General features: G+C 45.0%; 2 protein-coding genes across 2 annotated transcripts; both read left to right on the top strand.

Moving 5' to 3' along the window:
• Positions 1-9,649: 9,649 nt before the first annotated feature.
• Positions 9,650-11,796, top strand: LOC123169938 (proline-rich receptor-like protein kinase PERK10). The gene is made up of 2 exons (XM_044587784.1): positions 9,650-10,135; positions 11,575-11,796. The coding sequence occupies exons 1-2, from the start codon at positions 9,650-9,652 to the stop codon at positions 11,794-11,796; spliced, it is 708 nt and encodes a 235-aa protein (XP_044443719.1).
• Positions 11,797-11,813: 17 nt separating this feature from the next.
• LOC123169936 (uncharacterized) lies at positions 11,814-13,995 on the top strand. The gene is made up of 8 exons (XM_044587783.1): positions 11,814-12,041; positions 12,158-12,248; positions 12,344-12,499; positions 12,601-12,675; positions 12,779-12,928; positions 13,046-13,354; positions 13,451-13,624; positions 13,731-13,995. The coding sequence occupies exons 1-8, from the start codon at positions 11,941-11,943 to the stop codon at positions 13,743-13,745; spliced, it is 1,071 nt and encodes a 356-aa protein (XP_044443718.1). The 5' UTR covers positions 11,814-11,940; the 3' UTR covers positions 13,746-13,995.
• Positions 13,996-14,383: the final 388 nt, after the last annotated feature.

Genomic DNA, 14,383 nt, shown 5'->3' with positions numbered 1-14,383 from the left:
ATTACCGAGTGGGCCCAGAGATACCTCTCCGACAATCGGAATGACAAATCCTAATCTCGAAATACGCCAACCCAACAAGTACCTTCGGAGACACCTATAGAGCACCTTTATAATCACCCAGTTACGTTGTGACGTTTGGTAGCACACAAAGTGTTTCTCCGGTAAACGGGAGTTGCATAATCTCATAGTCATAGGAACATGTATAAGTCATGAAGAAAGCAATAGCAACATACTAAACGATCGAGTGCTAAGCTAACGGAATGGGTCAAGTCAATCACATCATTCTCCTAATGATGTGATCCCGTTAATCAAATGACAACTCATGTCTATGGCTAGGAAACATAACCATCTTTGATCAACGAGCTAGTCAAGTAGAGGCATACTAGTGACACTCTGTTTGGCTGTGTATTCACACATGTATCATGTTTCCGGTTAATACAATTCTAGGATGAATAATAAACATTTATCATGATATAAGGAAATAAACAATAACTTTATTATTGCCTCTAGGGCATATTTCCTTCAGTCTCCCACTTGCACTAGAGTCAATAATCTAGATTACACAGTAATGATTCTAACACCCATGGAGCCTTGGTGCTGATCATGTTTTGCTCGTGGAAAAGGCTTAGTCAACGGGTCTGCAACATTCAGATCCGTATGTATCTTGCAAATTTCTATGTCTCCCACCTGGACTAAATCCCGGATGGAATTGAAGCGTCTCTTGATGTGCTTGGTTCTCTTGTGAAATCTGGATTCCTTCGCCAAGGCAATTGCACCAGTATTGTCACAAAAGATTTTCATTGGACCCGATGCACTAGGTATGACACCTAGATCGGATATGAACTCCTTCATCCAGACTCCTTCATTTGCTACTTCCGAAGCAGCTATGTATTCCGCCTCACATGTAGATCCCGCCACGACGCTTTGTTTAGAACTGCACCAACTGACAGCTCCACCGTTCAATGTAAACACGTATCCGGTTTGCGATTTAGAATCGTCCTTATCAGTGTCAAAGCTTGCATCAACGTAACCATTTACGATGAGCTCTTTGTCACCTCCATATACGAGAAACATATCCTTAGTCCTTTTCAGGTATTTCAGGATGTTCTTGACCGCTGTCCAGTGATCCACTCCTGGATTACTTTGGTACCTCCCTGCTAGACTTATAGCAAGGCACACATCAGGTCTGGTACACAGCATTGCATACATGATAGAGCCTATGGCTGAAGCATAGGAAACATCTTTCATCTCCTCTCTATCTTCTGTAGTGGTCGGGCATTGAGTCTTACTCAACTTCACACCTTGTAACACAGGCAAGAACCCTTTCTTTGCTTGATCCATTTTGAACTTCTTGAAAACTTTGTCAAGGTATGTGCTTTGTGAAAGTCCAATTAAGCGTCTTGATCTATCTCTATAGATCTTCATGCCCAATATATACACAGCTTCACCGAGGTCTTTCATTGAAAAACTCTTATTCAAGTATCCCTTTATGCTATCCAGAAATTCTATATCATTTCCAATCATGTCATCCACACATAATATTAGAAATGCTACAGAGCTCCCACTCACTTTCTTGTAACTACAGGCTTCTCCAAAAGTCTGTAGAAAACCAAATGCTTTGATCACACTATCAAAGCGTTTATTCCAACTCCGAGAGGCTTGCACCAGTCCATAAATGGATCGCTGGAGCTTGCACACTTTGTTAGCTCCCTTTGGATCGACAAAACCTTCCGGTTGCATCATATACAACTCTTCTTCCAGAAATCCATTCAGGAATGCAGTTTTGACATCCATTTGCCAAATTTCATAATCATAAAATGCGGCAATTGCTAACATGATTCGGACAGACTTAAGCATCGCTACGGTTGAGAAGGTCTCATCGTAGTCAATCCCTTGAACTTGTCGAAAACCTTTTGCAACAAGTCGAGCTTTATAGACAATAACATTACCGTCTGCGTCAGTCTTCTTCTTGAAGATCCATTTATTCTCAATTGCTTGCCGATCATCGGGCAAGTCAACCAAAGTTCACACTTTGTTCTCATACATGGATCCCATCTCAGATTTCATGGCCTCAAGCCATTTCGCGGAATCTGGGCTCACCATCGCTTCTTCATAGTTCGTAGGTTCGTCATGGTCCAGTAACATAACTTCTAGAACAGGATTACCGTACCACTCTGGTGCGGATCTTACTCTGGTTGACCTACGAGGTTCAGTAATAACTTGATCTAAAGTTTCATGATCATCATCATTAACTTCCTCACTAATTGGTGTAGGTGTCGCAGAAACCGGTTTCTGCGATGTACTACGTTCCAATAAGGGAGCAGGTACAATTACCTCATCGAATTCTACTTTCCTCCCACTCACTTCTTTCGAGAGAAACTCCTTCTCCAGAAAAATTCCGAATTTAGCAACAAAAGTTTTTGCCTTTGGATCTGTGATAGAAGGTGTACCCAAAAGTCTCCTTTGGGTATCCTATGAAGACACATTTCTCCGATTTGGGTTCGAGCTTATCAGGTTGAAGCTTTTTCACATAAGCATCGCAGCCCCAAACTTTAAGAAACGACAACTTTGGTTTCTTGCCAAACCACAGTTCATAAGGCGTCGTCTCAACGGATTTTGATGGTGCCCTATTTAACGTGAATGCGGCCGTCTCTAAAGCATAACCCCAAAACGATAGCGGTAAATCAGTAAGAGACATCATAGATCGCACCATATCTAGTAGAGTACGATTACGACGTTCGGACACACCATTACGCTGTGGTGTTCCGGGTGGCGTGAGTTGCGAAATTATTCCGCATTGTTTCAAATGAAGACCAAACTCATAACTCAAATATTCTCCTCCACGATCAGATCGTAGAAACTTTATTTTCTTGTTACGATGATTTTCAACTTCACTCTAAAATTCTTTGAACTTTTCAAATGTTTTAGGCTTATGTTTCATTAAGTAGATATACCCATATCTGCTCAAATCATCTGTGAAGGTGAGAAAATAACGATATCCGCCACGAGCCTCAATATTCATCGGACCACATACATCTGTATGTATGATTTCCAACAAATCTGTTGCTCTCTCCATAGTTCCGGAGAACGGCGTTTTAGTCATCTTGCCCATGAGGCACGGTTCGCAAGTACCAAGTGATTCATAATCAAGTGGTTCCAAAAGTCCATCAGTATGGAGTTTCTTCATGCGCTTTACACCGATATGACCTAAACGGCAGTGCCACAAATAAGTTGCACTATCATTATCAACTCTGCATCTTTTGGCTTCAATATTATGAATATGTGTATCACTACTATCGAGATTCAACAAAAATAGACCACTCTTCAAGGGTGCATGACCATAAAAGATATTACTCATATAAATAGAACAACCATTATTCTCTGATTTAAATGAATAACCGTCTCGCATCAAACAAGATCCAGATATAATGTTCATGCTTAACGCTGGCACCAAATAACAATTATTTAGGTCTAAAACTAATCCCGAAGGTAGATGTAGAGGTAGCGTGCCGACCGCGATCACATCGACTTTGGAACCATTTCCCACGCGCATCGTCACCTCGTCCTTAGCCAATCTTCGCTTAATCCGTAGCCCCTGTTTCGAGTTGCAAATATTAGCAACAGAATCAGTATCAAATACCCAGGTGCTACTGCGAGCATTAGTAAGGTACACATCAATAACATGTATATAACATATACCTTTGTTCATCTTGCCATCCTTCTTATCCGCCAAATACTTGGGGCAGTTCCGCTTCCAGTGACCAGTCTGCTTGCAGTAGAAGCACTCAGTCTCAGGCTTAGGTCCAGACTTGGGTTTCTTCTCCTGAGCAGCAACTTGCTTGTTCTTATTCTTGAAGTTCCCCTTCTTCTTCCCATTGCCCTTTTTCTTGAAACTGGTGGTCTTATTGACCATCAACACTTGATGCTCCTTTTTGATTTCTACCTCCGCAGCCTTTAGCATTGCGAAGAGCTCGGGAATTGTCTTATCCATCCCTTGCATGTTATAGTTCATCACGAAGCTCTTGTAGCTTGGTGGCAGTGATTGGAGAATTCTGTCAATGACGCTATCATCCAGAAGATTAACTCCCAGTTGAATCATGTGATTATTATACCCAGACATTTTGAGTATATGCTCACTAACAAAACTATTCTCCTCCATCTTGCAGCTATAGAACTTATTGGAGACTTCATATCTCTCAATCCGGGCATTCTTTTGAAATATTAACTTCAACTCCTGGAACATCTCATATGCTCCATGACGTTCAAAACGTCGTTGAAGTCCCGGTTCTAAGCCGTAAAGCATGGCACATTGAACTATCGAGTAGTCATCAACACGTGACTGCCAGGCATTCACAATGTCTGTAGTTGCTGGCGCAGGTGGTACACCTAGCGGTGCTTCCAGGACGTAATTCTTCTGTGCAGCCATGAGGATAATCCTCAAGTTACGGACCTAGTCCGTGTAATTGCTAGCATCATCTTTCAACTTTGCTTTCTCAAGGAACGCATTAAAATTCAACGGAACAATAGCACGGGCCATCAATCTACAATCAACATAGACAAGCAAGATACTATCAAGTACTAAGTTCATGATAAATTCAAGTTCAATTAATCATATTACTTAAGAACTCCCACTTAGATAGACATCCCTCTAATCCTCTAAGTGATCACGTGATCCATATCAACTAAACCATGTCCGATCATCACGTGAGATGGAGTAGTTTCAACGGTGAACATCACTATGTTGATCATATCTACTATATGATTCACGCTCGACCTTTCGGTCTTCGTGTTCCGAGGCCATATCTGTTATATGCTAGGCTCGTCAAGCTTAACCTGAGTATTCCGCGTGTGCAACTGTTTTGCACCCGTTGTATTTGAACGTAGAGCCTATCACACCCGATCACACGTGGTGTCTCAGCACGAAGAACTTTTGCAACGGTGCATACTCAGGGAGAACACTTATACTTTGATAATTTAGTGAGGGATCATCTTATAATGCTACTGTCAATCAAAGCAAGATAAGATGCATAAAAGATAAACATCACATGCAATCAATATAAGTGATATGATATGGCCATCATCATCTTGTGCTTGTGATCTCCATCTCCGAAGCACCATCATGATCACCATCGTCACCGGCGCGACACCTTGATCTCCATCGTAGCATCGTTGTCGTCTCTCCAATCTTATGCTTCTACGACCATTGCTACCGCTTAGTGATAAAGTAAAGCATTACAGGGCGATTGCATTGCATACAATAAAACGACAACCATATGGCTCCTGCCAGTTGCCGATAACTCGGTTACAAAACATGATCATCTCATACAATAAATTTAGCATCATGCTTTGACCATATCACATCACAACATGCCCTGCAAAAACAAGTTAGACGTCCTCTACTTTGTTGTTGCAAGTTTTACGTGGCTGCTACGGGCTTAGCAAGAACCGTTCTTACCTACGCATCAAAACCACAACGATATTTTATCAAGTTGGTGCTGTTTTAACCTTCGCAAGGACCGGGCGTACCCACACTCGGTTCAACTAAAGTTGGAGAAACTGACACCCGCCAGCCACCTATGTGCAAAGCACGTCGGTAGAACCAGTCTCGCGTAAGCGTACGCGTAATGTCGGTCCGGGCCGCTTCATCCAACAATACCACCGAACCAAAGTATGACATGCTGGTAAGTAGTACGACTTATATCGCCCACAACTCACTTGTGTTCTACTCGTGCATATGACATCTACGCATAAAACCAGGCTCGGATGCCCTTGTTGGGAACGTAGTAATTTCAAAAAAATTCTACGCACACGCAAGATCATGGTGATGCATAGCAACGAGAGGGGAGAGTGTTGTCTACGTACCCTCGTAGACCGAAAGCGGAAGCGTTAGCACAACGCGGTTGATGTAGTCGTACGTCTTCACGATCCGACCGATCAAGTACCAAACGCACGACACCTCCGAGTTCAGCACACGTTCAGCTCGATGACGTCCCTCGAACTCCGATCTAGCCGAGCTTTGAGGGAGAGTTCCGTCAGCACGACGGCGTGGTGACGATGATGATGTTCTACCGACGCAGGGCTTCGCCTCAGCACCGCTACGATATTATTGAGGTGGATTATGGTGGAGGAGGGCACCGCACACGGCTAAGAGATCAATTGTTGTGTCTTTGGGGTGCCCCCTGCCCCCGTACATAAAGGAGCAAGGGGGAGGCGGCCGGCCTAGGAGGAGGGCGCGCCAAGGGGCGAGTCCTACTCCCACCGGGAGTAGGACTCCTCCTTTCCTTGTTGGAGTAGGAGAAGGGAAGGGAGAAGGAGAAGGAAGGAAGGGGGCGCCCCCCTCCCTAGTCCAATTCGGACTAGTCCATGGGGAGGGGTGCGGCCACCCTTTGGGGCCTTTCTCTCCTTTCCCGTATGGCCCATTAAGGCCCAATACGAATTCCCATAACTCTCCGGTACTCCGAAAAATACCCGAATCACTCGGAACCTTTCCGATGTCCGAATATAGTCGTCCAATATATCGATCTTTGCGTCTCGACCATTTCGAGACTCCTCGTCATGTCCCTGATCTCATCCGGGACTCCGAACTCCTTTGGTACATCAAAACGCATAAACTCATAATATAACCGTCATCTAACTTTAAGCATGCGGACCCTACGGGTTCGAGAACTATGTAGACATGACCGAGACACGTCTCCGGTCAATAACCAATAGCGGAACCTGGATGCTCATATTGGCTCCCACATATTCTACGAAGATCTTTATCGGTCAAACCGCATAACAACATACGTTGTTCCCTTTGTCATCGGTATTTTACTTGCCCGAGATTCGATCGTCGGTATCTCAATACCTAGTTCAATCTCGTTACCGGCAAGTCTCTTTACTCGTTTCGTAATACATCATCCCGCAACTAGCTCATTAGTTGCAATGCTTGCAAGGCTTATAGTGATGTGCATTACCGAGTGGGCCCAGAGATACCTCTCCGACAATCGGAGTGACAAATCCTAATCTCGAAATACGCCAACCCAACAAGTACCTTCGGAGACACCTGTAGAGCACCTTTATAATCACCCAGTTACGTTGTGACGTTTGGTAGCACACAAAGTGTTCCTCCGGTAAACGGGAGTTGCATAATCTCATAGTCATAGGAACATGTATAAGTCATGAAGAAAGCAATAGCAACATACTAAACGATCGAGTGCTAAGCTAACGGAATGGGTCAAGTCAATCACATAGTTTGCTTGTTTTCTAGTTTCTATGGCTTATATTGCTTAATATAAATTGTAGAAATGATAGGGTACAGTAGGCATCATGTGAGAAAAATTATGAATCTTTTCTTGACAGTACCAAAGTGAATGATTTGTTTTATTATACTAACGGAGCTCACGATTTTTCTGTTAAGTTTTGTGTTGTGAAGTTTTCAAGTTTTGGGGTAAAGTCTTGATGGACTATGGAATAAGGAGTGGCAAGAGCCTAAGCTTGGGGATGCCCAGGGCACCCCAAGGTAATATTCAAGGACACCCAAGAGCCTAAGCTTGGGGATGCCCCAGATGGCATCCCCTCTTCCGTCTTTGTTCATCGGTAACCTTACTTGGAGCTATATTTTTATTCACCACATGATATGTGTTTTGCTTGGAGCGTCATTTTCTTTTATTAGTATTTGCTTTCTGTTATTTATAGTAATGTTTTACATCTTTTATTTCAATAAAAATGTCAAGTATAGCCTTTACCATTCTTATTTTGCAAGTCTATATGTTGCTGTTTGAAAACAGAAAGTTTGCTGCTATATATGTTCTGAATATTTGTGAATATAGAATGTTGCTAATTATGGTGCCTATCAATAAAACAAGTTTTCTCCTATTCTCTCGGTGAAAGAAGCTTCTCATCTCTTGTTGCTCCTGATCAAATCTTTTTTTTGTTAGTGGAAGGTTTTCACCTCATAATTTTGGGATGTTTTCCATAAGACCATTTGAAATCATACCTTTGTTGGTTGATTCATTAAACAACTCCGTTCAAGTCTTCTTCGTAAGGATGCTTTCAAATTCACTCGTGGTAGAAGATGCTGGTTCTTCTCTATTAATTCGTTCCAGAGGCATCGTTTGTTACTCTATTTTCCAAGTCCTTTCCATCTCATCAAGTTTTGCGTCTCTTTTCAACTGGATTGCTGTTCAAATTTGTTCTTTCCCGTTCCTTGTTTATCTCGTTTCAACCAGAGTGATTGCATGTTCTTTCTTGCCCATTTGTAACCCCTTTCATATGCCTTCGCAACCGCCAAGGTTCTCATGGTGTTCCTTGTTCCTTTTTTCTACCGGAGTGCTCTCAACTCCGTTCATCTCCATTTTATTCTTTCTTTCAAGTTGTTCAACCTCTCAAGGTCCGTGGTTTCACTCGTTTGTCAAAGCAGCAACTTCGTTTACCTCGCCATCTTCCTCTTCACTTCCTCTTCACTTCCTCTTCTCATTCCTAGATCTCGGGGCGAGGTCTCTTGTAAGTGGGGGAGAGTTGAGACAGCCCGAGACTGCCGCTCCAGATGCCTTCAAGTTATTTCGTTGTAGCCACGTTATTTAATTATTTGTTGCATTTCATCATGTCATCATGAGCATTGCATCCACATGTTTTTATAAATCTTGCTTCCGTTCGTAGTTGCTGGTTCTCTCAGTTCTCGTTGTTGACCGTTCGAGACTACACTTGCGACCTGGATCTTCGTTTTCTCTCTTGCCTAAGCCGGAGTCTCTCTGCACAATGCACAAATCCACCCTCGCGTGCGCGTCCGAAAATTGCCCCCGGACTTGATCCACTCGATCGTGGCCAGTGGGTTCGGATCACCCCCTACATCGCTAAACATCGGTTTCTTCATTAGACCACCCGTTGTCGCAGAGCCATCCAATCGAGATCGGATGACCAAAAACCATCTCCGTTCCATATACTCCTAGTACTCCCTCCGTTTTTATTTACTTCATATATTAGTTTTGGTCAAAGTCAAGCTTTATAAACTTTGACAAAATTTATAGACAAAAATATTAACATGCACAATAACAAAATAATACCATTAGATTCACTATTGAACGTACTTTCGCATCATATAGATTTGTTATAGTAAATATTTATATTCTTCTCTATAAACTTGGTCAAACTTTACGAAATTTAACTTCAATCAACTCTAATATGCAGAGAGTAAATAAAAATGGAGGGAGTATATACCAACCCTAGACCAATCCCTAAAAGCTAGACCTCCTGTCCCATCCACCCCGTCTCCGCCGCCGCCACTCTCTCCCTCGTTTTCCCCACCCAGCCAACGACCTCCTTCCTCGGATCCAATCCAGCCTGTAGCTCCCCTTCTCCACCCTTGGATGAAGATCCAAGGGATCTCCTCGCGCCAGCCAGGGCCTTCCCGTAGCTTTCCTTGCACTGGACGCCCGGTCTCCCGAGCGCCTCCTCGCCGCATCGCGCCGGCCGACCGCCGACGACCCGAGACCAGGCGCCACAAGCAGATGAGCCCCTACCTTCCCTTCCTTCCTCCCCCGTTTCTCTCCTCTCTCTCTCTCTCTCTCTCTCTCTCTCTCTCTCTCTCTCTCTCTCTCTCTCTCTCTCTCTCTGTGTGTGTGTGTGTGTGTGTGTGTGTGTGTGTGTGTGTTTCAACAGGGACGTCGCCATGAACGCCCGCAGCTCCGTCGTCCGCACCCTTCCCTGCCTCGTATCCGGCCTGCTTTGGACGGGAGCAACCTCCGCCGCCCGTTCCCGGCCTCTTCCCACGCCACCGCCGCTGCCCCTGCTCGCGCCGTCGCCTGCATCCACCATGGCCTCGCTGTCTCGAGCCAGCAGCGCTCGTCCCCACGAGCGCCAGCAGTCGCCGCCGCCGACCAGCAGGTCCTTGCCGCGCCCGTGCACCCCTTCCTCCTCCCTATTCTCTCCTTCCCGAGCTCACTTCTCTCTCGGTTGCCCAGATGCGCTGCCGCCGTCCGTTCGTCTACAGAGACCTCCGGCCTCGCCCGCGCCGGCCCCGCCGCAAGCCGCCCTGCTCTCTGTGCTCGCCGTCGCTGCCATCCCGTGCGCCCGCCTCTGTTCGCCTGCAGCGAGCGACAGAGACAGCCCCGTGCCCGTTGACCGCATCGGCCAGCTGCGTGGGCCCAGACCCATGGTGAGGCCACCCCGCCGACGCCCCTCTTTTCTTTTTTCCTCCTGTTGGGCCAGCCAGTTTCGGCCCGTTCACTGTGTTTTTTCGCCGAACGAATTTATCAAATTATCCAGAGAATGTTGTTTTACAGATTGGACCTCCATGTTCATGCGTATAATAAATAAATAACCGTGCATCGGATTAAACCAAACTTAATATGTAAAATGATCAGAATTTTGTGTAGATTAATAATTTCCAACTTTCATCCATGATAAAATAAATTAAACTTGCTGTTTGCATTAATTTGCATAAATGACATGCTAAAATGAGTGAAATTGGTTATTCGATATTATGTGAATTTCTTTTTTGAATGGAGTGAAATCAATTTTTGAAATGAGTGAAATAGTTGTTTGGAAATGAGTGAAATTGGTGTTTTGAAATGGGTGGAATCATTTTTTCATGGACTAGTATTTGTTTATTGAAATGATTGAAAGCAGTTTTCTAAACGAGGAAAATCTATTCTTGAAATGAATGAAATAGTTTTTTTGAATTGAGTGAAATCATTTTTGAAATGACTGAAATCAATTTTTTGAAATGGGTGAAATCCTTTTTTTGAAAATGAGTGAATTCCTTTTTTGAAATGAAATAAAACAATTTTGTGAAATGAGTGGCTCGGTGTTTGGAAATGTGTGAAATTGTTGAAATCACTTTTTGAAATAGTAGAAAAGTGTAATGTTTTTGAAAATAGTGACATATTTATATTAAAAATGAGTGAAATCAGTTATTTGAAATGAGTGAATATTTTTTTTCTTCTAAATTTAGTGAAATCAGTTTGTTGAAACTAATCAAAATGTATCCTAGATCGGTCTTGTTTTAACTTTCAGAACCGAAAATTTGGTTGAAAAGTTATGAGCACTTACAACAAAAATAAAATGCAGGGCTTTCAGTTTGTCGAGAGAGAGAGTCGTGCGTGCAGCAACCCGCCCATCCCTCTACTATCGTTCTCTTCCTTCATAGTCATTCTGGCAAAAGAACATGCATGTCATCGCATATTACAATCTATATGTGCGGCAAAAGTTTTCAAATCTTTATATCGCAACTCGACGCACCAATCTTGATGGCAAAGTGGGCGGTGGATGCATTGCCGTTACATACCGGCACCGGTAGAATTATCACTTTCAGGGTGAAGCCGGCTGGAGAGCACGCATCTTAAAGCAGCGCGCATATTAAAGCAACCGCCTGATGACTAACAACAAATAGTTTGTCTAATTCACATCTAGATATTTTTTAAGGATGTCACATCTAAGCTCTCACAAATATATAATGCATCAACAAGAAATAAAAAAACTAGGACAAAAAATAGACCACAAACTGAGTGGACATGAGCTTAGATGTGACATAACTATGTCACATCTAGATGTGTCCTAGACAGACCCAACAACAAATCCTTTGCTTTCTTCCAGGAAGGCATTCAGCCACCGGGCGACAATGGCGGCGGCAGCGGCCTCCGGGCTCCTACTCCGGAAGGAGCTTCATCGGAGAATGCAAGAAGACCGGGGAGTGGGAGCGCTCGCTGCTCTGCTCTGGGCTCTGGGGTCGCTTCCTTTGCGCCACCACGAGGGAGCAAGCGACCGGAGGGAGGGAGCAACGACGACGGCGATACAACACCTCCTCTGCGCCTATAAATACAACAGAAGCCATTATCTATCGATCAACCAAACCATTTCGGCTATCAATCGTTCCTCCCTCCCGTTAACAACAGAAGAGAACAGAACAGGCTCCCTTCTTCCTCCCCACCCGTCTTCCCTGCCCGGCTCCGGCTCGCCGCCATGGCCGCCAACGCGTGCTGTACGTGCGGCGACGCTATCGACGACGAGAAAGAAGACACGACGTTCTTCGAGTGCGTTCGCTGCGCAAGGTGGCAGCACAAGTACGTTCGCAGGCCCGTCTCTGTCTGATCTTGTCTTCCCTGCTGGATTCTTGCTTTCTTTCTTTCTTGCGCCTGTTGCATCGCATGCAAATCCATCACCATTGTTCGTCGTGCAGCTGCTGCTTCAAGAACTGGGATTCGTCGGAGGACCCCGAACTGTGCGATATTTGCCTCGACCAACAGAAGCAGCAGCCCCACCACCACCAGGCACCTCTCCCCCCCCCCCTCTCTGTGGATTTTCCTCTCAGTTCTTGGTTTCTTGCACTTCAATCCCCTGACCCTGATCTATCTTCCTCTTGCAGTGGGTGGAGAAACTCGCGAGCTTGGACTTCCGGATGATATGCGAGCCCTACCGCTTCTGCTATCTCTGCAGCAAGCACTTCTGCGCGCGCTGCTGCCCCGCCGCCCCACCCAGCCGCAGGCGCGATCACGGCAATCACCCCACATTCATAATCGAGGTTCGTCTCTCCCATCAACAGTGCGCGCTTAATTAGTTTCTGCTTCTTGGCTTCTTCTTGGGACTGCTCGATCGATCACTTGTTTGCGATTCTTTGTTCAGGTGGTGCAGCACGAGGGGCTGCTGATCGTCAGATTGGAGGACGTTAACCACTTCTACGACTGCTCTCGCGTCGAGGTGAGGATCATCACTTGAGAGAGCTTGCTGCCTTGTCTTGTCAAGAATTGGTGCGAATTCGCTCCATTAAGCTTTGTCCTTCTGCTCTGTGCATTGCATGCAGCCGGAGATGGCATTCCCAGGTTGGGTGCGCCTGCATCCCAAGCCGGAGGAGCAGGATGCCGGCGGCGGCGGCGGAGGAGAGCCGTGCGGCTTCAGGGAATGCAACCGTCGAATAGCCCAAGACTATGATTTCTGCTCCATCCACTGTCAGGTACGTACCTGATCAATCCTCCTATCTGGCCTTCCTTCTTGGGTATATATATACAGCTTCTTGGTTTCTCGACCTACCTCACCAGAGAATGAGATCGTTCAATGTTAATCATGGCAGTTCGAAGAGATAGGCCGTGATCCGGTGATGCCCCCTACTCGCCAAGCGGTCCTGGATAGTCGGGCTCAGAAGTATCGTGTGAAGGGACTCCTGACGCTGGAGCATTCAAATGGGACACCGATCGTCAGTCTGGGACATGGATGGGACAAGTTCTGCCTCCTCTGCCACGCCGGATTCAGCTCCCAGGTGTGCCATCACCACGACAATCACAGCACCATCGAAATCATAGACACCCCAGAGTTCGGTCTTGTCGCACGCTTCATACAAACGCTCCATGGGGAATGGCTTGCCTCCTTGAGCACCGTTCAGGTGAGCCGTTTTTGTTTTCAGCAGAGTTATTGTGCAGAGAATGTTGGTTCTGTCTGTCTGTGATCAGCCATTTTTCTCCGAATGAAATCCTTGCAGAGTTCTAGGGAGGAGAGAGCCCTTGATGATGGTTATGGGTGGTTTTATACTGAGGTGATCGTGGAGGTGCCCTTGATGATGCAGTCGCACCCAGTTTCAGAGCTACGCCCGAATTCTTGTCGGTGTGGTAGTGGCATCGACAAGGACATGGTGTACTGCTCAGTTCAGTGCATGGTTAGATTATCTTGGAAGATCCTACTTCATGCTAAAACTGTGCAATTGCTGATATATCTTTGCTTGCTTACTTGTGACGCCGGCTCAACTTTCCCAAAAAATGCAGGCGGGGGACTTGTGAGCGAGCTTCCCAAGCCAAACCGAGGGAGCTGACAAGACATGATTCTTTTTCCCAATGCCACTTCTTGTGGTCAATTGCTTTTATTCTTTCATCTGTAAGAAACTGAATGTGTGTCTAATAGTGAGATGATACCTACAAACGTTGTGTATACTCATGAGTTACTAGTTCCAGCAAGATTAATTTGTAGTTTCCCAGTGCAAGGAATATTTTGGAATGTGAGGGGGATTAGACAGGACACAAAGAAAAACTTTATCAGAGAGGCAATCATAAAAAAAATTAGATTTTGTTGGCCTTTTGGAGACCATTAAGGGTGACTTTACAAAAAATGAATTGCACAACCTTGCTGGGGGAATTTTTTTTCTCTAGGAATGGATTGCCCCTCGAGGCAAATCTGGAGGAATATTGGTAGGAATTAATAATGATAATTTTGACTTGATACAAGTGGAAAAAGGCACATATTTTTTATCAGAACACTACTTTTTGATAAAAAAGCTAAGTTTAGTTGGAACTTGGTGACTGTCTATGGTGATGCTCAAAGAGAAGGGAAAGCAACTTTTTTAGCTGAATTATCTAGATTGTATCAAGATAACCCTCTCCCCTGTGTCATTGGGGGGGGGGGATTTCGATATCATTAGAAA

This window comes from Triticum aestivum, chromosome 7D, assembly GCF_018294505.1.
Source record: "Triticum aestivum cultivar Chinese Spring chromosome 7D, IWGSC CS RefSeq v2.1, whole genome shotgun sequence".
In the NCBI taxonomy this organism is placed as follows: Eukaryota; Viridiplantae; Streptophyta; class Magnoliopsida; order Poales; family Poaceae; genus Triticum; species Triticum aestivum.
This window is presented reverse-complemented; position numbering and strand designations above follow the sequence as displayed.

Coding starts and splice junctions, on each gene's coding strand:
- LOC123169936 (XM_044587783.1), top strand. CDS start 11,941: ATGGCCGCCAACGCGTGCTGTACGTGCGGCGACGCTATCGACGACGAG. Junction 12,249..12,343: donor AGCAGCCCCACCACCACCAG/GCACCTCTCCCC, acceptor TTCCTCTTGCAG/TGGGTGGAGAAACTCGCGAG. Junction 12,676..12,778: donor ACGACTGCTCTCGCGTCGAG/GTGAGGATCATC, acceptor CATTGCATGCAG/CCGGAGATGGCATTCCCAGG.
- LOC123169938 (XM_044587784.1), top strand. CDS start 9,650: ATGAACGCCCGCAGCTCCGTCGTCCGCACCCTTCCCTGCCTCGTATCC. Junction 10,136..11,574: donor TGCGTGGGCCCAGACCCATG/GTGAGGCCACCC, acceptor GCTTTCTTCCAG/GAAGGCATTCAGCCACCGGG.